This window comes from Rhipicephalus sanguineus, chromosome 5, assembly GCF_013339695.2.
Source record: "Rhipicephalus sanguineus isolate Rsan-2018 chromosome 5, BIME_Rsan_1.4, whole genome shotgun sequence".
NCBI classification, from domain to species: Eukaryota; Metazoa; Arthropoda; class Arachnida; order Ixodida; family Ixodidae; genus Rhipicephalus; species Rhipicephalus sanguineus.
The window spans coordinates 191,655,266-191,680,619 of record NC_051180.1 but is presented as its reverse complement, the minus strand read 5'-3'; the positions used below and the strand labels follow the sequence as shown (position 1 = coordinate 191,680,619).

Here is a 25,354-nt window from a genome sequence, read left to right as displayed (position 1 = left end):
GACGATGAAATATTATGGCTGAGCACTTTGTAGTGGGTGGGAAGCTTTAAACGACACACTCGTTGCGCAATTAGCATTGTGTGATGCCTGGTTGTTGTTTTGCTCTTCTGCCACGTTATATTACATATGCTAGCGCGATTCCTTGCCCGACATGATGCCTGTATAGGGTATTTTTGCAAAGGGGTTTCAAGCACCGGCGTGGCTCTGTGGTAGAATTCTCTACTGCCAAGCACAGGGCCCGGGTTCAAATTTCATGCAATCCTGGATATTTTTTTTCTCATTTTGCGCGATAGCGGTTACGGACACCGGTGGCGGCAGACAATGACAGCACTGTTTTTGTAAATTCGTAACAGCTTTCGCTGTATAGGGGTGCAGTGTAGTGGCCCAGGTAAAGAGGCGACAAGATTGAATGCTTAATTTTCATTAGCCCACTGGCATATCAGCACACATATACAGGATTCCGGCCCCTGTGAGAGAAGAAGCAATGGGGCCAAGTGGTCGTGACACATGTTGGAGCACTGACCTTGATTTCCTTGACGAGGCTGGCAGTCGCACTCGCCACATCCTTGGCTGACTGGACAAAGTGGCGTTTTGCAACAGGATTGGTCGTTTTTGATGAGGCTACTCGGCAAGCATTGCACAGGGACGATGTGTGCTTGGCAATCACTGTAGCTGCTGACAAAATCTGCACAAATCACATCAGCATTTGATTGTTGCGGTCTCCCAATACTTAAATTAGGCAATATGCACTTTTTGTGAAAACAGCGACACTCACTGATAATAAACCTTTTGTGGAAACCAAATTTTGTTTTGTACTACACATATTATGATGACAGAGTGTCTTTTCATTTTAGCTTTTTTTCAAAAATCTTGCTCGCTAGAAAAGAAGGATGCACTTGCACTCCTTGCAATGCAAAGCCAGACGACTGCTGCAACTCGGAAGGGATAAGGTTTGGGCGTCTTGGTTGGTCATTGCTTAAGCAGAATACATAGCACAGAACCGAACAAAGGATGATACGACGACTGGACGAGCACCAATCTTCAACAAACCTTTCTTGCAGATAATGAGCATGTGTAAGCAGAGTATCTGAAACAGCAATAAAGAAGAAGGAGAAGTACAGGCTGCGGAAAAAAAAAATGAGGAAGAGAAGTGCCACGCGTGACCTACGGCAAAAATTCAAGGTGCTTCTTCGATCTGCAATAAACGTTTGTTGAAAGTTGGTGCTCACCCCGTCTTCTACTTCTCCCGTGCTCTGTTCTGCGCTATGTATTCTGCTTAGGCTGCTGTACGCAAGCTGCCTCGCTGAGGGGGGGATACTGCACTTCAATTCAATTCAATTTTATTCAGTTTCTTTGCATACAATGTAACATCGTTAGTGATATGTATTACATTCGGAGGTCCCATAGTTGCGAGAACTGACTTGCCAACATTTTTGAAAATTCTTGATCGATCTTGATGAAACTTGATGAGTTTATGTACTATATTTGGTGTTCATTTCAGATGCACAGCATAGACCACTTATAACGTAAGTTGTGGGGATCCGAACATCCACACTATAACACAGACGTTTTCAGAGGCTGCACGTGTGCAAAACATCAGGAAGAGGCAGCCGCACTCTTCCGACTATCGGGGCATGCCACTGGGTGTAAATTTGCATCCGCTTAATTTGGAATTTAGAGCCACGAAAGTTACAGCGCCAAAGGAACAAGGACAAAGGAGAAACGAACACCACAGCACGAGCGGCACTCGTCCTGTGGTGTTGGTTTCTCCTTTCTCCTTTGGCGCTGTAACTTTCGTGGCTCTAAATTATGAACCAACTAGCCCTCATCAAGCTGTTACTAATACTATTAATTTGGAAATTTTTAATGGTTAATGTCCGCAGACTTGTGGTGCTGACATAACTAATGCCCCGCTTCCACAAAAAAGTACTGTAGCGTAAAGTCGCCGACTAACTTTTGGGGCCTCCTTGTTTATGCGGACTTTGCCGCGGTACCACAGTGCGCAGAAACTACTATACGCTGAACAGCAATTGAAATTCCACACGCTTTCTATTTTCTGAGCGCATGCGCGATTTCGAAAACATTGACGACCACGAACCACCACTCAAGTGTTTCACATGCACGCCCTCATTTTCAGGTAAGATGTAAGTCACCCCTTCCAAATGCAATAACTGGAAAACATTTTGTTGATTAGGCACCAAATTGGCACTTTGGATGTTCGCAGCTACTACTGACGAGGTAGCTAGTGCTCATTAAGCCTAACGTGTGGCTTGCATGCCCCTTGGCATGTCGACACGGGAACCTTGCCAAAAACAACACGCACATGGCCATAGAAGAGATCATAATCACATGTGAAACGAAGTTTCAGTTCATAGTGCTGTGGCAACTGTGGCACATAGTGCTGTGGAACAGCTGTGGCAACTATCCTACAAATGTCTGTTAAGATTGTAGGTCCACATGTTGGTGGCAAAGGCTCAATCGCGTCTTAATGCATTGTCCTTTGCAAGGGAATCAAGGTCGCATGCGTGATACCACGGCCGCTGGATGAAAAAGCGCACGGGTACGGCCTGCCACGTGCTCCGAAACCGGCGTGACAGGTCTAGTTTCCCAGACCACCGCCGCGGCGCCACCGGAGGGGGAAGGATTTCGCGGGCACCCCTGGGATCACATGCGCGGCGCGCTTGCGGCAGCTTGAGCGCGTGCGTCTTCATGTGACGCCCAAAATCTTCTGTTAAAATTCATATAGCGTGTACATATCAGTTAATTACCGATCTTGCTTTTACATACCTGCAGCTCTTCTGAATTTTCAGTTTTGCATTGCCCAAGATGCAGCTTCGCGCACCGATCGCTTTTCGCGGAAGAAGTAATCGTGAGCATATTTTGCTGTTGTCTTAGAAGACCACAACTAACTGACCTGGAGGTGCTACACCTATCCTAATGCATCGAAATTCTTTATTTTGGCTCTGAAAATGTCGCTTCAGATTTAATCATTTCATTTAGAAAAAGTGATCTCAAAAATTGCAGTGGCCACTGTTTATTTAACACCAAAATACGATTTTTTTTTGCTTTCTCCAAACAAGTCTATTGTACACATAAGAAACAGTATCGTATGCAACAGCCACGAAATAATGCTCAGCATGTGTGCGACCATCTCACAGAAGGAGATTCGAGCCACTTTGAAATTTCAGTGGGCGATATTTTTCGGGAGAATATCCTAGAGCGTGCATACAAGTTGGCGGCTGGCAGATATACAGTTACACTGCGAACACGTGGTCTTCCAACCACTGCCGGCCCTCAGCCTGTGCCGTTCGTGTCGTTCGTCAGGTTCCCTATCTGTTGAACAGATCCAAGGAGCCAAGTGCGCGCCAAGGAATAGCACAAAAAAAGTGCTACTTCCCGTACCAGCCAAGCATATGTTTATGTTTACACAACCACGGCTGCAGGCTGCAAAGGTTGTTGCATCCAGCGCCCGTGACACCACCTTCACGTTTTCTCTTATCTCGCGTTCTTCTCTAGGTAATTGCCGCCTTTCAGCCCGCAGCCCCTTGTCACTGGTTCCGGTTGTTTCCGAACGCTGTTGCGTTGCGGTGTTGTGCGTTGCCCCGTAATGCCATGTGGTACTGATGTTGGTTGCCGTGAAAAGCACGTTTCATTGAGAGAGTTGGGCTGTCATTTGCGGAAGGGAACAGACTCAAACTTACCTTAGCAAAACATGCGTAGTCAAAAAAGTGCGGAAAAGCGGCTGGTGGGTGACAACAAGGGTTTATTTTAAACAAATATACATGGCAGCCAACACACACGTTGACAGCCACTCACAGAGACAAAGTAAGGATGGTCGCTTTTGAAAGCTATGGTAGACACAAATAAAAAGGGGGGGGTACATGCTTTGCTTATGCTCGTCTCTGTTTTCTTTACTTTCTTTTTCATTATTTTTATTATTTCATTGTTATGCATCCAGCTTGTGAGCCCAAATTTTGGCTTCGCTGCTTACTTAGTCTGTACCGACCATAAAACCATTCGTTGTGGTCTTTTGATGTTAGCCGCTGTACAGGCAATGGCGAAACTTCGTTGCACACCAACGTGCTCGTCTTCTGACAGTCTCCGTCATTTGGTTCTGTCATTTATTACTGTTTATTTTTTCTGTTGCGTATTGTCGACAAAGGCACCCGTGCTTGCTCCAACGAAGGTACGTGTACTCGATTGTCCTACAGCAGCCGTGGTTGTTGCGTGCTACTACGTGTGTAAATATGAAAACGTGGTTGTCACTTGACCCGGCAGTCTCGAAAAAAAACTGGGTAAGCGAATGTCATGCATGAATATATATTAGGCATGTGTGAATAGTAAATTTTAGGTCAGAAGCGAATTCGAAGCGAATAGTGATTTGGTCAAAGCGAAGCGAATTTCAAAGCAAATTCGAATAGTTTATATCACATATTATAAAGAAAAATGAGCATATTTGTCATGACCCAACTAACCAGCGCAATATTTTGAAAGTTGAAACAAGGCATATGCATTGTCATTCTTTTTGGTTCAAAGGGAAGTGGAAGCAACTTTGAGTAGTAGCAGGATTTGACTTTTGGTAGAATGCAAGTGATAACCTGTAAAATACGTTAAGTTTTAAAATTTACTACACTTATAGCATATAAGACAGTATAATAAGCTTTTAAACTTAAAAAATGATGAATCGATGTGAGGGTAATACAGTAAAACCTCATTAATTCGAACTCAGTTATTTCTAAATCCTCCATAATTAGAAGGACTTCTGCGGCCGCGTATCTTGCAATGTCAATTTGTGTGGATAATTTGAAGGGGAGGTCAATACCAGCCTGGTTAATTCGAAAACTTTGGGTGCCAGGTGCCAATTCCCAATCCTGATTTAGCCACAAATCCGCAGAAACGATGGCCCTTAGGAGCCACAAGGCAATGCAGTGTAGCGATACTAATGAGTGACAAGTGAAGCACCCCAGCCTCGCTGCTGCCAGTGCAAGAAAAAAAACTAAACAAAAGGCGGTCTCGTGGTCAGCTGAAATGTGCCTCTGCGGAAAAGAAGACGTGCATCACTGCAACACAGCAGTGACACGCGTGCAGCATGACGCATGCTTCTCTCAACGTCAGCGCGTCATGATTACCCATTCTTTCTGGGAAAATAGAGAAATTAATAAGGGGCGGTCTGACGGAATTCACAATGCATGCGAACCTCCAATTGGCGGTTGTTTCGGCAATTTGTGCACTTGCACTGCTGGCGGAGTACTTGCCTGCAACGCCTACTTCGAAAACTCAGTTCGAAAACTTCAATGATCATCTTTTCCACCCAGAACACATCGCAAATTCTGTCACACTGGTCATTATTCAATTATTTATTTTAACAGAAAGGATGGGCGAATGGTCGCATCATGACGCTCTGACGCTGCGAGGAGCAGGTGACACGCTGCCCGCGTGTCACTACGGTGTTGCAGCGAAGCATGTCTTTTTTTTTTCACAGGTGCGCATTTCAGTTGACCACGAGACCATTTTTTTTTCCTCTTTTTTTTTCTTGCACTGGCAGCAGCGAGGCCCACCGTTTCCCTGGTTTAGCGGCAAAATTGGGACCGGGTATTGCTGGAAAACATAACCTTTGTAGCCGCAAACTAGCAGGCACAGCAAACGACCACCTCTGATTACTTCCAGTAATTCAAAGTTCCTTGCACCCCGCTTTTTGTATCTTTGGTTAATATGAAAACCCGCTTAATTAGATTTTTCACAGTCCCAGTGACTTCGAATTAACGAGGCCTTATTGTATGCTCATTTAACCTTGAAGTGGGGCTTCGCGGCAGTGCGGATTTCTCCTGGAAAGGTGTATTCACGGTAGAGCACATCTCCACTGCAGTGAAAGCACTTTTACAAGCGGTTACATGTAGTTTATATATGTCTATTCGTTCATTTCGAATACTGTAATAGGGTGATTCCACGTAAGATCGAACAATCGATGGCTGGTCGACCACTCAAATTTATTTCAAAATTTTATATATTATTGCCTGATGAGTGGAAAGAAGAGATCCGCAATTTGTTTTGCCGCCAAAAATTTTTTCAAAGCACAGGAAATCAATAATGACGAAGAGGTGGAGTGGAGCGCTCATCCGCTCTGCTGTTTTGGCCAACTTTCGTTATGAATTGCACAAAATATATTAAAGTTAGGTAGCTGAAATTTCTTTAACTAAATATATGCATGTTTTTGCTTTCGCTCAAGTATTTTTAGTTTTGATGTGTAGTGTAGATGTTTTTATAAAAAAACCTCAAAATTGGACCAGGAAACGTTATTTTCTTTACTTTGAAGGTCTTTATCTCGAAAAATCCTTGTAGCAGAGGGACAAAAATTGCGCATTACGTTCTTCGCATGCTTATCTACCACACTGCCGAATCTTATATTTATGTAATGTTTCAGTAATGAGATATGATCGGGCTAAGTTGAAGAAAACACCGGACAATGAAAACTTCTGACGACAATTAAAAAAAAAACCCATTTTTGATATTTCTTAAACTTTGTCCACTTATTCTCCTCCACATCAGCTTTCATAATCATTGAAAACATGTTGCATAATGTCGTTGCACTAATAGTTACGACCCCTCCAATGAGACCCTTAGGCAAGGATTGGCAATTCCGAGTTCTTGCCCAGCAGGTGTATAAAATGCAGGCAGGATTGAATTGCTTTTTATTAAAAGGCCAGCAGGTACCGAAAAAGGTGTCGCCGGCACTGAAGACTTTAATTTTGAAATTATTTCGTCACTGCAGCGGCCACGAGCGCGGGGCTACCGAGCAGGCGCGCGCGCACCCGAGATGCTCGTTGTAAGAGACGGCGCAGTGAGAGCTCGTTCTCGCGTCCTCAGACCGATTGAGTTCGAAACAGCAACACCTCTCCGGTGACTTGAAAGAAGTCTATTGCGTTAAGTCCGAGCATGGTTGCAGAAAGCGATAGGAAGAAACGTGTTGTAGGTATACCGTACATTCATTGCGTATCTCACAGGCTAAAGAAAGTAGGCAGTAGATACGGCGTTAATGTTGTTTTCACGGCTGCCAATAAGCTAGGTAAGATTTGTGCCGCTGTGCAGAGGAAGAATGAGCGAGTAAAAGACAAGAAGCGGACCGATATTTGTTTAGTAAAACACACCAACAAATTCACTGATTGCTGTACGAGTGTGGTGTATAAGGTCCCTTTCAGCTGCGGCCGCTTCTACGTAGGACAAACGGGCCGATGCATTAACCAGAGATTATTGGAACATAAGAGATCGCTAACAGGAGGCTCACCTTCTAATCTATCTTTACATTGTCGAGATTGTAAGTGCACGCCAAAATTCGATGAATGCGCAGTGTTGTACCGCCATAGAAATGAAGAAACGCGCCTGATGATTGAAGCATGGCATATCGAGAATAGTGGTAGCGCATGCGTGAGCCAACCGTCGATTAACCTGCATAAAGATGAAACCAAATGCCTTAACAGTTATCTTCCACATAGACCGCCACGCGTGCCGGATTGATAGGTTCGCCTGTTGCATGGGCATGCGCAGATAAGTTTTCGTGCCTTCTTTCTTTTCAGCCGTTATGCGTCTCTTCAGTTGTTAGTCGGCGTTTGTGGTGTCCTGACTTCTTTCTTGTGTCCGTGTTTGCACGCCCTGTCTCTTTAGAATGAATACTTACCAACTAGCTCAGCTCTCTGTTATTCTAGAAGAATAAAAATGGGGGGGGCAGCACATTCGGCAAGCATTCTCAAACCATGAACGGTAGTTTACCACTATCCCTCAAAACGAAGGCATATAACTAGGGTGTGCGAATATTCAAAATTTCGAATATTTTTCGAATAGCGTTTGCTATTCGATGCGATTTGCACTGGAATTTTACTATTCGAACTTCCCAAAAACAAATACAGTCAACGTCCGATTGAAAGTGACCCCTTCAGATTTTCAATATGCTTCACGTCATTACACTCTCGTATTGCGGCAAAGCTGCCTTTCAAGCTCCGTTACGGTCGAACTTTGCAAAGAGACGTCCGATTAAAAGTGGTCCCTAGATTTTCAGTATGCTTCACCTCATTACATGCCGGCATTGCGGCAAAGCTGCCTTTCAAGCTCCGTTACGGTTGAACTTTGCCAAGACACAGACGTCCGATTGGAAGTGGTCCCTAGATTTTCAATATGCTTCACCTCACCACACCCCGGTATTGCGGCAAAGCTGCCTTTCAAGCTCCGCTACGGTCGCAAATGTATTAACTCAAGAAAACACTGGTTCCAACATGGAGATGAAAGATGTGGTAGAGGCGGGGGCTCGATTAATGCTGTTTTAGATCTGAAATTTGGGCAGGAAGTCCGAAAAATCGGAAGCCGAAGCTTTTTAGCATCCAAAATTTCAGATGTTCTTATATATCGACGTCTACGAAGCAGATTTGGAACTCAGGACTTGAAGGGAGCACATCCTTGTCTGCAATATCAGTTGGGCTTCCACAGAAGTTGAAAGAGGAGGAGAGGCTGAGGAAATGGCATCTTTGCCCATCACGTGTAAAGTGTTGTCGGCAACACTTTGGTTGCGCCGTACATAAATAGAATTCGGCCTCTACATTGCCTCATTCTTGATAAGACAACTATGAAACACCACCCCACCAGTGCTTCATCAACCTAGCGAAAAGAAACACTTTCATGTTGCTTAGGGACTCTCTGCAAACATACTTAGGGACTCTCTGCAACTTTTTTCTGTAATTTCACTTCGAAGTATTCGAAAAATGTTTGAGAAATATTCAAAAATTATTCGAAAAATTATTCGATTCGATTCGCACTCAATCTTTATTATTCGAATTCGCTTCACACCCAAAATTTTGTTATTCGCACAGCTCTACATATAACAGCTGCATCTTAGCAGTACTTACCTACGGAACAGAAACCTGGAGGCTTACAAAAGGGTTCAACTTAAACTGAGGATGACTCATTGAGCAATGGAAAAGAAAGTGATAGGTGTAGCTTTAAGGGACAGGAGAGCAGAGTGGGTCAGGGAACAAATGGGTGTTAAGGACCTCTTAGTTGAAATCAAGAAGAAGTAGTGCATAGGCAAGATAACCAGTGGTCATTAAAAGTAACTGACTGGATTCCAAGAGAAGGCAAACGCGCGACAGAAAGTTAGGTGGGCAGCTGAGATTAAGAAGTTCGTGGGTATAACGTGGCCACAAGAAGCACAGTACACGGTTGATTGGCGAAACATGGGAGAGGCCTTTGCCCTGCAGGGGAGTAGTCAGGCTGAAGATGATGATGTGCCTTAATTTAGTGTGGCTGTGGACTGCGGTACGGAAACGCGAGTGATGCCAAAAGTTCTTGGGCCTCATACGATGGAGCATTTGTTGTTCGCAATAAACTCACAGAGGCCACGTATACAATGGCCCGCCTCACGGCAAGTGGTCGAAGAGCTGCTAAAACCCAAGCTGTCCATGCCGCTTGCTTGAAGTTCTTGCTACCGAGACGAATCGAATAACTCGCTCAGCGGACTTTGTCTGCAAGGAGAGGAATGTTACACATATCCGTGAGGAAAAGGAAGACCAGCAAACGTGCTTGCCACCCCGTGCTGGAAAGACGCTGGCATCTTCTTCAACCCGCTCCTACGCTCACCTTCACTACCGGCCCCTTCATCCGTAATCTTGGTCTGCTTCGCGTGTAACATTTTGATGTGAGATAGAAAACAAGAAATAAAAAAATGAGGCACAACAGACAGCCAAGCTGGAGGTAGCATACCAATGAAAGGTATGAAGGCACACGAGACAAAAAAAATTTAGTTTACTGCAAGTACGCAACAGCTGGGAACAATCCATAAAAAGTGTGGGCTGGTGCTATGGCATGACTTTTTCAATGAAAAATATGACGACCGCACGGAATAAGAAGATGAAAAGGCCATCTTCACAAGTGCCCATACTCCACGTGGCACAACCCACTGACATGCATGCATTGCCCAGCTGGAGTGCACAATGCCAAAGAAGAGAATAGGCCTCTAGAGGCATAGAAAAGGTGGTGCAACCACTTCAGAGCTTGAAAACTCCATCTTACTGCACACAAAGGGCAGTGGTTCTACAGTACAGAAACGAGGGAATATGCCGATACTTCAGCGGCACTAAAATCTGCAACAAATGTTAATTCACCGCCATATGTACACCCGTCGTCAAAATAAGTCGGGTCGCGCGAGCGACGACCGCAATCGGATAAAACCTCATCGCCGCGCCATCTCACGTGGAAAGTGCTTGTGCGCGGCTTTTCAATATCGCAGCCATGCCTTTTTACTCGCTTGCAGCGGACCAGCGATTACATACAGCTTTTTGCGCTAGGCGTCGCTTGCTTTTTTCAATCTGTGACGCGCTCAATTCGACGGGGGCACGGTGGCGGTGAAGTGTACGCGGCTCGCTATGCCCTGATTAAAGAGATAGCATATCTTGTCTCAGTGGCAAACCGGTGCCACACACATCTTTACTTCTCTTCTCTGCACGTTCGTTTTTGTTGAAGCGTACCATGTGGTACTGAACCACGAGCGAGGGCACTGAAAACGAAAAGGCGTTGAGCCAAAAGAATGCTTCAGTTTATTAACATAACAAGAGGCAGGCAGATCACCTTGCACATGCAACAAAATAGGCGAATGGACTAGAAAAAAAAAGAAAAAAAAACGCTCGCTTTAATCGGAGAGGTCATGGGTTGGCCTTGAAAGAACAAAAATGGAAAGCAATGGAGGGCGAGCGAAAAACAGAAATGCCAAAACTTATCACCTATGCCGTATTGAGTTGTCATTAAAAACAGTGAAACCGTTGCATCACGTGGTCACACTCAGACACTGATCGGCAAGTTTTAGGACAGGATACCGAATGATGCATATCTTCGGAACTATTTGCGGTGATCACGCTTCTTCAGAGCTTGCGATATCTTCTATAGAGAGCATGTAAATCACAGCGCATTCAGTGTGGCTGCATAAAGTTACAAAAACACGTGGCAGCAGCGATGAGTTCAAAAAAGCTGAGTGACAGCTGAAAATAACATAGCGTGTTCATCAATGAGTAGAAGTTCACTGCTTCTCTGTGCTCTAAGTGTGAGCTCTTCGAACCACAATAAAACGAGGAGGACGCTTGAGCTTTGCCTCCAAGAGTAGAACACGATAACGTGATCGGGCCTAGTTGGTATCGCCTTCTCCATAATAGCCTCAACGTGCCGTGAGGAAAAGAAAGCGTGTGCGCGTAACATTGAACCCATTTCCGCTGCGCAGAGAGCGCTGATTTTTCGCGCACTACCAACGACGCTTACGTAGACACCGACACCGCAATTTCTGCGAAATGAGCTTTTAACATCAGCGCGCTAAACGAAAAGTTCGGCTGCTCTGCGTTGTCTGTGAAGCGAGCCGCGTACACTTCACCGCTATACCATGGCCCCGTTGAACTGAGCGCATCACGGATTGAAGAAAGAAAGCGACACCTAGCGCAAAGCGTTACATGTAATCACCTGGTCCGCTGCAAGCGAGTGGAAAGATATGGCTGCGGAATTGAAAGGACGCGCATGCGCACTCTCTACGTCAGATGGCGCGGCGATGCAGTTTTATCTGATTGCGGTCGTCGCTCGCACGTCCCGACTTATTTTGCCGACGGGTGTACATTAGGTAGACCTATTTATTCCAGAGCTGGAAGTACAGACGGATGAAAAGATGACTCAATAAAGTGTGACCAAAAGAAGGGGCCTTGTTTCTTTGCTAGGCACAATCAAAAGAGGCACAGGGGACGTTACTTGCAGTAGTCTTTAACTGTAGTGTAAATTGGAATGAATTAAAGTGGACAAAAAATCATCCCAGTGGGATCCGAACTGACGAAAAGGATGATTTTTCACCCCTTCATAATTACTAGTACACTACAGTTAAAGACAAATGAGGTGGTCCCCTCCCTGGCCTAAAAAGTATGACTGTTCTTCTGGTGATGTTTTGTGTATCGTTACAATATAATTTGTATAAGTATGGCTGCTTCTCTGTTACCATTACTGCTGCCTGACTCGGACAGGTTACGGCACTTGGTCAGGCATTAAATTGCCTTTTTGCCAACCCTGTACACTGTAACTGAATAAACATATTGTCAGTTGGATACACTTGGTTGCGTCTAAATGCAGTATGCTTGGTTGGTTTGGTTTGTTGAGTTTAATGGCACATAAGTAGCTGGGCTATCATGTTGTGGCAAACACAAGGTATGTAAAAAGTAACATGCATCACAGGCATGCTTCATCATAACAGAATATTTGGCCATACCTGTGGCTGGCTGCTGGCTGGATTTGAGAGCTGCTGGCATGCCATCTGGATGGCCTGGCTAGCCCGTGCAAAGTGTGACAGGTCCACTAGACCGGGCTTGCCTGCCATACTGGAGGAATCTGATGCACCCACCAGGTACGCCGCCTGCAGCAAAGGTATGCCACCTGTGAGGCTCTCATCTGATCCCATTTTCAGTACAGCCATCGTGGCACCTATGCTCACGTCTGGGGTGGCATAACCAAGAGGTGTCCCGATTATTGTGGGCCACTTGGCTCCTGAATCTCATTCGACAAGAGCACTTGGCTACCACTGAAAGGCCGCTGCCATGACCTGGAAGTGAACTCGCATCCTTATTCTCATGCAATGCACAATGGCACAAGCAATATCGCTTCCTATACAGCCCTGTGTAGGCTACAGGACCCCTTAGCTAATAGAAAGGGCGCCCCTCTACATCTACTCGTACACGCTGCATCAGTGTCCCCACGGCTTGATACACAATCATTGCAGTTAACCGCGAAATGCAGGAAAACTGCGAAGCAAGCAACTATGTCAGGAACACAAGGAAGTGTGGCTACTGAAACGTTAATAATAATGGAGGAACGGTACAAATTAGAACAGCCAAGCTTTCTTCTTGTTTTACAAAAAGCAGCGCATGACCCATGTGATTTATTGTTCTGGCAAAGATTGCTCGAGCCAGACAACTTAATTTTGCTGTGCGTTTCACTTTGTGGCTGCAAGAGGATCTGTCAGTCAATTTAACATCAATTCACATGAATTATCATGAATGCTCAAGAACCATCACAGTATTTTAGGAGAGGCGCCTCAATTCACAACTCTCACTGTTCGATAAAGTCGTCAATGATGTGGTCCCTCATCTTGTCCTTTTCCTCAATAACATGCTTCTTATGGGCCCTCACTTGTGACATGGCATCTGAAATGAGCTCATTAGGTTCTTTTAGTTTCAACACTTGGTTTAATATCACTCCAAACCACTTCCACAGAGTTGAGATGGCAGTGAGGTGTATAGCTGCAGCCCCAGTGTAGTCAGTACAGTATGGGTTACAGCCAACTTTAACTGTACCCACTAGCTGCATCTACCATACTGCCACTCCAAAGAATAACTTTCTGAAGAAGCCACGTTTGCATTTCTTTTTTCAGCCTGCTCTTGTGGGCCACTTTTTCTCGTATCACTGAGTGCACTGAAACGGACAATCACAGTACTGCCCGAGGGTTGGCACGGCTGCAGTGTTTCTAGCAACCACTTTTCATAGTTGTGCCCATCCATCCCTCCATGAACACTTCATGAACACAAGTGGTGTCATCACGTGAGCAGACGCATGGCACGACATCACTGATTCAAGCTTTAAAAGACCTGTGGCAATGCTTCTTCACCAGTGGGCACGGCAAGGCCGGAGACATCATGTCGCTTACCAAACGTTTTCTGTTCCTAACACAGGTTACTTTCTCATAATTTAAGAGTGATGACTTGACTTTGTTAATTGTGCCATGCCCACAAACATGCTTGTTAATAGCATATGACTGTCTTTGTGTCTGTAAACTACTTGTTTGCGGTGATATCGAACTTGATCCCGGTCCTAGTGTTGAGGAAATGTTTGCATCACTTCAATCTGGTCAGGCCACAATCCTATCAGAACTAGCCGACATTCGCGAACGCCTTTCAACTATGGAGCAAACCATGTCATCCTTAAGTACTCAATGCCTAGAAGCTAATGAACTGCGGACAGAAATCCTTGGAAAAACTTCGCTAATTGAATCCCTCAGTACTGAAGTTCAAAGCTTAAAGCGAGTAATTGAACAACAAGACACTAAGCTGGCGGATCTTGAGGATTGCAGCCGACGTTGCAACATCATTATTCATGGCATTAGTGAACAACCAGGAGACAATGAAAAATCGCTGCGACACAAAGTGGTTGACGAGCTTTTCTCACAGAAGCTAAAGGAAACCGTCCGTTCTGTTGGCAGATTCCACTGTCTTGGGCAAAAACCTGGCAAAAGACGTGTAATCGTTTACTTCTAAGATCTCATAGAAAAAGAAGCTGTCATGTGAAAAGCTAAGCAACTCAAAGGCTCTAACACATATTTACAGAATGACTACAGTCAGTACACTCTGCATAAAAGGCACCTTCTCTGGGAAACTGCTCAGGCTGATAAATCCCAAGGAAAACGAGTTTTCCTTGCTAACGAAAAACTAAGCATTGATGGTAGCCTTTACATATGGGATGACACTAGAAGCCAACGTGTCCTTTTCCGAGAAGCTCGTAGGCCGCGCGATGGTCTATGACCTCACACGCACACTTGTTCAAAGGAACCGAGACATCTCAGTTTCAACGCTCGAAGTTTAGTAAACAAGACTGAACAGCTTGAACAATTTGTTTTCAAATATGATCCACATATAATCATAGTATCTGAAACATGGTTACATAGTGGTATCAGTGACGCGAATATAATCCCTCTGTCGTAACAGATCTTTCGACGCGACCACACTAGTTGGGCTGGAGGCGTGGCGATAATACTGAAAAACAGTTTCGCCGCCAGCGCACTTGCGCAGATAGACGACCATGAAAGTCTTTTTCTAAAAGTCAATTGCTGGGACCACATGTTAGTTCTATGTGCTGTCTATCGGCCTCCGTGTTCCGTTCCCGAGCTCTTATCACTGCTACACGATCATATGTCATCGTTTAAGTGTCCCCATATTCTAATGGCTGGTGATTTTAACTTACCTTCCATTAAGCAGTCGCAAAAGTTGACTTCCAATCTTATTGACAGCCCTCTGTAAGACATGCTTTCCTGCAACTTGCAACAAGTGGCACTTGAGAACACGCGGGTGGAAATCATGGTTCGATATTAGACCTTGTATTTCTTAACAGAGATATTCCTTCATGGCCATTGAAGAGGGTATATCTGATCACAAGTTAATACTGGTCACTTGTAAACTTGCTAATAGTTCACAATATCCCAAAACAGTTACGAAAACGGTAAAAGATATGGCGACGGCTGATGATCAGTCTATTGTTGATGTATTATGGCAGCTAGTAGATGTCATTTCTTTGCGGCTATCCTTTAAGCACGCTGCACTTGACTGTTTAAAATCATTTGTTCCTGACTGCCACATTAAAACAAGGAGGGTTAACCCTTGAAAAAGAAATCAAGCAGATATCCCGATATAATTCAACAACTTCAAGTTAAACTCTCTTGCACTCTAACTGCATCTCGAGATAAATATTTTTCATCAACCTTGCCAAGTTTCCTAATGAATAAGCCAGAAAATTTTTGGCAATATTTGGGAAATACTGCTCCAAATTTAGAGAAATGAAGAAAGACTCAGTAGTTATGGACTTTACAGAAATTTCCAATAGAATGAATGATTATTTTAGTTCCGTGTTTTCTTCAAAAGATGCCACAAATCTTGAACTTGTTCCATCCTTGCCTGATTCAGATTTCACATGCTTTCAAGTGTGTTTTCGCTGTTACTTGATGTTAAAGAAAAATCCTCTGGTGGCCCTGCCGGTATTCTGGATTCTTTCTTGCGTCGATATGCAGAACCGATATCTCATATTTCAACCATTATTTTCTCTGAATCACTTATATTACCAGATGACTGGCGTCTCTCTCGCCAGGGTTAGAGCTGTGCACAAGAAAGGTTATCGTCTGCCTAACTTATCGAAAACCCAACTTCTCTAACGTCTACATGCTGCAAGGTACTTGTACACATTATTGCTCATTTTATTACTGATTTTCTTGAAAATAGTAACCTGTTGTCTCTAGCTCAACATGGCTTTCGACAAAAATTATCAACGTGTATGCTACTAGTTGAAACAGTTCATGATATCGCACATATGCTTCATTCTTCTGGCCAGGTTGATTTAATTTTGTGGGACTTTAGCAAGGCATTTGACCGTGTTTCTTACAAGAAACTTTTCTTAAAGCTCCGAAACCTAAATTTGCCATTTTTGTCATAAAATGGATAGATGCTTATCTTTCAAGTCGCTCTCAGTACGTTGACGTGGGAGGACATATTTCTAGCACATTACCAGTATCCTCAGGTGTTCCACAGGGAAGTGTTTTAGGGCTGATACTTACCAACTAGCTGAGCTAGTTGGTAAGTATTCATTCTAAAAAATAAACAGGGCATGCAAACAAGGACACAAGAAAGAAGTAACGAAAACCTATCTGCACATGCCCATGCAATAGGCAAACCCATCAATCCGGCACGCGGAAGATAACTGCTAAGGCATTTGATTTCATCTTTATACAAGTTAATTGACGGTTGGCTCACGCATACACTACCACTATTCTCGACATGCCAAGCCTCAATCATCAGGAGCGTTTCTACATTCTTATGTCGGTACAACACTGCGCATTCATCGAATTTTGGCTTGCACATACAATCTCGACAATGTAAGGATAGATTAGAAGGTGAGCCTTCGGTTAGCGATCTCTTATGTTCCAATAATATCTGGTTAATGCAGCGGCCCATCTGTCCTACATAGAAGTTTCATAAGACACAGCAACAAATTCACTGACAAGTGTGGTGTATAAGGTCCCTTTCAGCTGCGGCCGCTTCTATGTAGGACAGACTGCATTAACCAGAGATAATTGGAACATAAGCAGGCCTGTGGGAATATTCGAGCACTTCGAATATTCGAACGAATATTACAGTATTCGAATTCGCTTTGAAACGAATTTAAATTCTGGGAAATTTCGAAGTATTAGAAATGAACGAATAGACATATATAAACTGCATGTAACTGCCTATAAAGGTGATTTCACTGCAGTGAAGGTGTGCTCTACCGTGAATACACCTTTCCAGGAGCAATTTGCACTGCCGCGAAGCCCCACTTCAAGTTTAAATGAACATACAGTAAAACCTCGTTAATTCAAACTCACTGGGACTGTGAAAAATCCAATTAAGTGGGTTTTCGAATTAACCAAACATACAAAAAGCGGGATGCAAGGAACTTTGAATTACTGGAAGTAATCAGAGGTGGTCGTTTGCTGTTCCTGCTAGTTTGCGGCTACAAGGGTTATGTCTTCCAGCAATGTCTGGTCCCAATTTTGCCGCTAAACCGGGGAAATGGCGGGCCTCGCTGCTGCCAGTGCAAGAAAAAAAAAGAAAGAGGAAAAAAAAAACGGTCTCGTGGTCAACTGAAATGCGCGCCTGCAGAAGAGACATACTTTGCTGCAACACAGTGGTGACACGCGGGCAGCATGTCACCTGCTCCTTACAGCGTCAGCGCATAATGATGGGACCATTTGTCCATTCTTTCTGGTAAAATAAAGAATTTAATAATGACCAGTGTGACTGAATTCGCAGTGTGTTCTGGGTGGAAAAGATGATCATTGGAGTTTTCGAACTGAGTTTTCGAAGCACGTCTTTTCCACAGGCGCACATTTCAGCTGACCACGAGACCGCCTTTTGTTTAGTTTTTTTCTTGCGCTGGCAGCAGCGAGGCTGGGATGCTTCACTTGTCACTCATTAGTATCGCTACATTGCATTGCCTTGTGGCTGATAAGGGCCATCATTTCTACGAATTTGTGGCTAAGTCCGGATCGGGGAATGGGCACATGGCACCCAAAGTTTTCGAATTAACCGGGCTGCTACTGACTGCCGCTTCAAATTATCCACTCAAATTTAATTGCAAGATACAGGGCCAAAGAAATCCTTCTAATTATGTGGGATTTCGAAATAACAGAGTTCGAATTAATGAGGTTTTACTGTATTACCCTCACATCGATTTATCATTTTTTAAGTTTAAAAGCTTGTTATACCGTCTTATATGCTCTAAGTATAGTAAATTTTAAAACGTAATATATTTTACAGGTTATCACTTGCATTCTGCCGAAAGTCAAATCCTGTTATTATTCAAAGTTGCTTACACTTCCCTTTGAACCAAAAAGAATGACGTATGCATATGCCTTGTTTCAACTTTAAAAATATTTCGCTGGTTAGTTGGGTCATGACAAATATGCTCATTTTTCTTTATAATATGATATAAATTATTCGAATTCGCTTCGAAATTCGCTTCGACCAAATCACTATTCGCTTTGAATTCGCTTCGGACCTGAAATTTACTATTCGCACAAGCCTAAGCATAAGAGATCGCTAACAGGAGGCTCACCTTCTAATCTGTCTTTACATTGTCGAGATTGTAAGTGCATGCCAGAAATCGATAAATGCGCAGTGTTGTACCAACATAAGAATGAAGAAATGTGCCTGATGATTGAGGCATGGCATATCGACAATAGTGGTAGTGTATGCATGAGCCAACCGTCAATTAACTTGCATAAAGATGAAATCAAATGCCTTAGCAGTTATCTTCCACGTAGACCCCCCCCCCCCCCCCGCGTGCCGGATTGATGGGTTTGCCTATTGCATGGGCATGCGCAGATAGGTTTTCGTGCTTTCTTTCTTTTCCGTTGCTGTGCGTTAGTTGTTGGTCGGCGTTTGTAGTGTCCTGACTTCTTTCTTGTGTCCTTGTATGCATGCCTTGTTTTGTAGCTACACTGGTCTAGCCGAGCCAGTTTCGCGTGGATCCTCAAGAGCCGTGCTGCGCATGTGCGAGGATCAGTGATGTCATGCACCGGAGCCGGCACCTCCCGTGCACTCCGCCGCTGCCGCGCACGACTCGCCGCCGCCGGTCTGCACTTTCCAGAGGAGTGACGTCTTAGCCTTGGCAGACGTATTGGTGCCGACGCGCGCGCAACTATTCGCCTTCGCCGTGCAGTCGCCGTCTGACACTGCGCTGGAGCTGCTTGATAGCACCTCTGACTGGCGTTTACCAGTGTGGTATAGCTATGGCGAAGGAGAGCGCAAATGCGGCTCAATGGCGCAGAAGAGCGGAGAAGCTTAACTCATCGGATGCCGAAGTAGTTGTCTGGCAAAATAAATATACATGCGCCACATAATACGTATACCGTGTGTGTGTCATTGGAGCAGCGGTAAGCATGGTAATCAAGCTAATCCTATACAACGAGGAAAGCTAAGAATAATTAGCTGAACCTTTGCTAACGCTATGTTATCCTGGCATAGCCGAGCTAAGCCACTGCAAATTTTTTTTTAGAATGAATCTTTTCCTTACTTATATCAATGATATAGCTGACATGGTTGAGTATAATATTAATATCCAACTTTCTGTTGATGACTGCGTTCTATATACAAAAGTAGCACGCCAACAAGATCAGGTGGACTTAAATTTTGCCCTCACACAAGTTAGGGAGAGGTGTACTCGATCATCAATGACATTCAACCCTGATACTTCTACGGGTGACCAGAAAAAACAGCCATTTCCGTTTACTTACCACGTCCAAGGAACACCAGTACATGAAGTGAAGGAATATAAATACCTAGGAGTAACCATTACAAATACGCTTTCTTGGTCCACACATATAACAAATGTATGTGCGTCAGCTTCTCGTAAGCTCGTAAGCCTTCCTCTGCACCCGTTCGAGCTTTCCTATACAAGTTTGTGTACAGGGATCCCAAATAATGGCTGCATAATGTTTGGCACGCTAATAAGCAAGCAGGACATGTGGACACGCCCTCCTAAGAAAAAACTACTTATGGCAGATACTTATCAATGTGTCGATTCCTTTTTAGGTTGCTGGTAATCCACAGGCCAAGGTACTTATATTCTGTTACCTCAGATAGAAAAATATTGTTAGCAGAGTAATTGAAATTAAGCTTATTCTTGTTGTGAGTAATGCACATCAAAACAGTTTTCTCAAGATTTACCGACATCTGCCAATCTTCACACTAGGCAACTTCCTGGAACGCATCATTTAGTAATATTTGATTGGAGGGACTATCCATTTCCAAGTATAAAACACAGTCGTCTGCATATAATTTAATCTTAATGGGAACAACGCCACTTAAAAGATCATTTATGTAGAGCAGAAAGAATAAAGGCCCAAGAACCAAGCCCTGGGGAACGCCAGAGTCAATAGAAAGATTACCAGAGCCATGATTCTTAAAGGTAACAAATTGTCTATGCCCACTAAGGCAATCTGAAATCCAGTTAATTGGCCTAGGATTTTTAAAAATTACGTTTAATTTATGCAATAGATTATGATGAGATACTTTATCAAAGGCTTTAGAAAAATCCATAAATATGGCGTCTGTCATTGTTTATTTTATTCGCAAGGTCATGCACTGTTTGTACCAATTGAGTTATTGTTCAATAGGCTTTTCCGAATCCATGCTGATAAATTGTTAGAAAGTCATGTTTCTCAAGGAATTCTGAAATGTGTTTGTGAATGATGGGTTCCAAGATTTTGCATGCAGTTGAAGTTAATGAAATAAGGCGGTAATTTTGCATGTGCTGCTTATTACCGGTTCTGTGGAGGGGCTTGACTCTGACGATCCTCCAGTCGCCCGGCACTTGGCCACATTGCAAGCATTTCACATATTTGGAAACCCATTCCGCATAGTGTTTAAGAAAACAAGTCGGAACATTTTCTCATATCTAGATTACGTAACATATTAAACATGATATCTGAACGTCAGAGAGGCAGGACGACAACGTAAAATGATAAAATGCCATTATCTTGAGTAAAGACTGATTTGAAGTGCGTGTTAAATAGGTTTGCAATTTCTTTGGTTTCACGAATTAGTGTACCATTTATGTCAAACACATCACACTCTTCAGACTTGGGGCTAATACTTCTCCAAAATTTCTCTGGGGCTGATGTGATGTAACTAGGCAATAAGTCCACATAATAGCACTGCCTATCACTACTGACTTGGTTCTTAAGTTTTAAGGCCAATTCACAAACTTGGTTATCCTTGCAAGGTACATTTTTATTAATTTCTTCCTTTAATCGTTTTAGCCGTCTTTCCCATTGAAATCTAGTGGTTTTCATGTTTCTTCTATTTAGTAATCAGTGGTACGAAGGCACCTTGCCTGGGACCTCGTTTCTTCCCTCTTTTTCGTGACACAGTCAAACATGCCTAAACTATTCTACAGGCAACCTACTGAATGTCAAACAATTTGAAGAGCGCAAATTTGGTATGGACAAAAAGAATGCACACTATGCAGGACAAGTGCTCACTTGAAACTATTTTTATTGTGAAAAAAAGCTTTCCTATATACAGTGTAGCCCGGTTATAACGAAGTTGGCGGGAATCTGAAATTACTTCGCTATAACCACTTTTTCGCTATATCTGGACTCTAAAAAAAATCAAACATTATGCAGACCAAGAAAAAAAATTTATTTACACTTTCTGAAAAAAGCGATCAAGGGTCTCTTGCACGCATTTCGTGAGTGCGCGTTTCAGAACACGGTGCTCAATGCTGTCCATCAGATCGCAACTGCCCGGTTTGGAGCACAAGTACATACGCAGCGTGTCGACAGCTGCGAGAGCTGCTCCGGCGGTCCCAGGCTGAGGTGCACCAATGTCGTCACCTTCGCCGTCCGAGGGACTGCTATCTGCGGCCGTTCCCTTTTCGGAGACGCTAGTGGCGAGTTCATCGGTGGTGAGCTCCTTCGTTGCGACGAGGTCCTGATCCGCCAGGGCAAAGTCCAGATAATCCAACCCGCTTGGAACAAGGTTTGCATTGTCCGCAGCCTCCCACAGCTGCCCCAAGCTTGTCACTGCCGCGGCACCATCCGCTGCAGCAGCATCAATCTTGTAGTGTGCACGTATCTCACAGGAGTACGGCCACTAGCGCGGGTTCGGACTTAGCGAGCCACAGGGCCGCGTCTGCCGTCGCCTCGCGTGAACTAGCGTGCCGCTGCACACGTACGTTCGAGCGCAAACAAGGCACCGAGCGTAGCGCGGCAAGTACACAGTACTGCTCGCGAAATCTGCAACACTTTATTGCCTGCGGCAACACCACAAACGCAGTACAACGCCTGCTCCCAAAGGCGGCGGGAGAAGCAAAACAGGCTTAACCACGCCACGGGCGAAAGTACAACACAAAGGGTGCCGCTAGCACGTCTCCGTGTGCAAAAGGGCTCACGGCGACACGCCACTGAAGGAAACGGTCCCTCGCGACTATGCTGCGTACTCTTACAATCTGCGACCACAGGGCCCGATCGCTCGAGCAAGGGCAAACACCGCTCGCGTTGGCTTCGATGGGTACGGTTTCGGCGTAGCAAGACCACGCGCGAATGCACCGCACCGCTCTTCAGCCTAGTGTTCGGAAAGCACAACATAAGGTAAGCGCTCGCCGCTGGCGCAAGGCACCGTTAGCGAACTCCGTCCGAGCGAGCCCAAACAAAGGAGCCGACGGACGGGAAAGAAAATGCGTGCTTACCCTACGAGGTCCAGAGAGAGTCTGCCTCCCCCGCCGCGCAAAACGTCTTGCGAGACTCGAACGCGGCGCCACCGTCGAGATCCGGCGCCGGGGTGAGGGGGTTAATGTCACCCCCACTCGCCCAGCGCCGTAGGACGGGAGCGGCATGATCGGACATGAGGATGGCAGAAATAGGCGAAAAACCCACGCAATGGCGACGGGCAAGCCTCAATCCCCACATCCCCCTCTCCTAAATTTGCCCTTTACCGGTCTGCAAAGGCAGCCGGCGGTCACCCATGCAGTTAAAATAACACTGCTATGAGGAACCACTAGCCTCAGTCCAGCCCTGGAGCTGCTGCTAAAAAAGAATACATTATAATGCGAGAAAAATCAATAACAAAAGACAATATGCTTGAAACACATAATACAATAAATTGGCGCTGCGGAAGGAAGGTAAAGGAAATTAAGGCAAATGTTCGTGATGCTTGCGCGAAAGAGCGTCCACAGCACGGAGGGGAGGCGGAGGCAGGAGGCTTCTTTGAAGTTCTCACACCGGGAACGGCTCACCGATGGCGCGTCGCTCTTGACGAAGATTGGCCTGTGAGTTCGACGAACGCCGCTTTGGTGGTGGTGCCAAGGTCCCGGATTTTTGGCTGGAATGACGGGAGGCCTCGCTGGGACAGCCGGCCCTATTTTTTGGAATCAATAAGGCCGACCCGAACTGGCTGCGAGGCGTCCTGAGGTCGGCAGAGAGCAGGCTGTTAAGGATTTTTCGTAGCCTCCCGCGGGGCCCCCAACCAACAGTAGCCCCCCGCTGGGTCCCCAAAGACGAAACATCTCAGCGTTGGGACACAAGTCCGTTTTCTACAGGGTCGTAAAGCGTCTCTCACGGCCCCCCACCGCAGGCCCGCAGTCCTTCCCTCCTGTCAACGTAACTGTACACCACACCGCCCTCTCAGGCACGGCCGAAACCGCGCGACGGGGTTGTGGGGCTTTCCTGGAAAGGCATCTGGACTGCGCACGTGGCGTTCAACAAGTGAAAATGGAAGCAAACCAGGAGAAATACCACGAGGGTGAGAGAGTGGCCGGTGCGGGCGAACTTCGAAGACGAGGCAGCGACTTTCGAGCGACGAACGAAGAATCACGTCTCAAGACAGTTGTAAATTCTGTAAATAAACTTCTTGTTCTAACTGTAATCGAAGCTTTCGTAACACAGGCATAGCTGCTTGTCAGCTGGCCTAGCGCAGGAGCCATGATGGAGAGGGCAGCCAGGCTTCTCGACGACGGCCGAGAGCAGGGCACCGCTGATCTGTCCGGCGTCAGCGGGTCATTGACCCGAGTGTCCACGTAGATGAGGTGAATTCACCACGCGCACTCTTTCCAGGCATGCACCAATGCACCACGCACGTGCGCACGCACACACACACACGTCACTGCACATAGCAGCGCTTTTATCAAGCGCGGCCCAAGTTCGCCGTCCAAGGCCACTGCGACTCACTTTTCACGGTGTCATGTCGCCAACCGCACGCGCTCGCGTGGGAAGGCGCAAAGAGTCCTTCGTTCCTTCCCCCCCCCATAAGCACCAGTATTCCCGAACACTTCCGCAGGCACAAGAAATAAAAGACGGAAAAAAAAGTAAAGAGAACAAAATGACAGTCAATATGCGGCAAAACACAACCGAAAGAAACGTATTAAATACACATGAGTATTCAAATAAAACAGAAAACACTAGCAGCAAACTGGGCGGGCCGACTTCTTTACGAGCACTGGCTGTAAAGAAGCTAGCATACTGGGGCTAGAAAGTAACTGAGGGCCTTCGGTTGCGGAAACAGAGTCCGCCGTCTGGCGCGAAATCACAAAGGTGACCGCTTCCTCAGATTATACCGATGCGGGGTCCGAATGCGGTCCACCGCACCGGGTGTGCCCCGTTGCTTGCGCGAAGTACCACAGGGCGCTGGCGCAAGCTCGTCAGACCGTGATGCAAAGGCTTTCAGGTCTGCGATATGGGCATGGCTGAGTTTTCCTGAAATGGGATCTTTCAGCAAATACGCGAGTGGAGTCCAAGCTTTCTCCACTCGGTACGGACCAAGCCACTTAGGAGCGAGCGAGGCTGAGAACCCCTTACTCGCGTCGCTAAGGCCATGGTTGCGCTTCAGGACAAGATCGCCCACCTCAAATGCTAGGTCGCGATGCTTGCGGTCATATTGGGCCTTCTGCTGAGCCCTGGACGACGCCAAACTTTGCCTTGCTTTACAGAAAGCTCGACAAAGCCAGTCCCGAAGCTTTGACGCGTAAGCCGAACAGTCTGGCTGCGTCTCCTCGTCCCCGAGCTGGCATTGAATGACACTGGTCACCGGATTTGCCAACTCCCTTCCAAAATTTAAGAAGGCGGGCGAGAAAGCAGTCGAGCGACTCTCGGATGTTCGGATTGCGAATGCGAGCTCGCTCAAATGGTCTGCCCAGTCCCTTTGACTTTTGGCAAAGGCCGCCAACATTGGTTTGAGCGTACGATTGACGCGCTCCGTCAAATTGGACTGGGGATGGTAGGGTGAAGTGGTGCAGTGATCAGTTCCAAGGGAACGGCACGTGACACCAAACACCTGAGCAGTGAAATACGAAGCGTTGTCAGTAATCAGTCTTTCCGGAAAGCCGAACCGACACAACACTTCCTGTAGCATCTCGAGCACCGCCCTCGCTGTCACCTTCCGAAGAGGGAACAATTCCACCCACTTCAAAAAGTGATCCACGACTACCATGAGGTGAACGAACCCCTGCTTACTTCTGGGAAAAGGTCCCATTAGATCGCAGGTGGCCACTTGCCACGGAC

At 45.6% G+C, this 25,354-nt stretch overlaps 1 protein-coding gene across 1 annotated transcript in view; it reads right to left on the bottom strand.

Moving 5' to 3' along the window:
• The window catches only part of LOC119394536 (talin-2), a 612,547-nt gene that overhangs the window by 181,433 nt on the left and 405,760 nt on the right, over nucleotides 1-25,354 (bottom strand). Inside the window, exons 35-36 of the mRNA XM_037661859.2 lie at nucleotides 12,272-12,415; nucleotides 524-685 (exon numbers count right to left, since the gene is read on the bottom strand). Of these exons, the coding sequence (XP_037517787.1) occupies nucleotides 524-685; nucleotides 12,272-12,415 (306 nt within the window). The remainder of the gene's footprint in view (nucleotides 1-523; nucleotides 686-12,271; nucleotides 12,416-25,354) is intronic.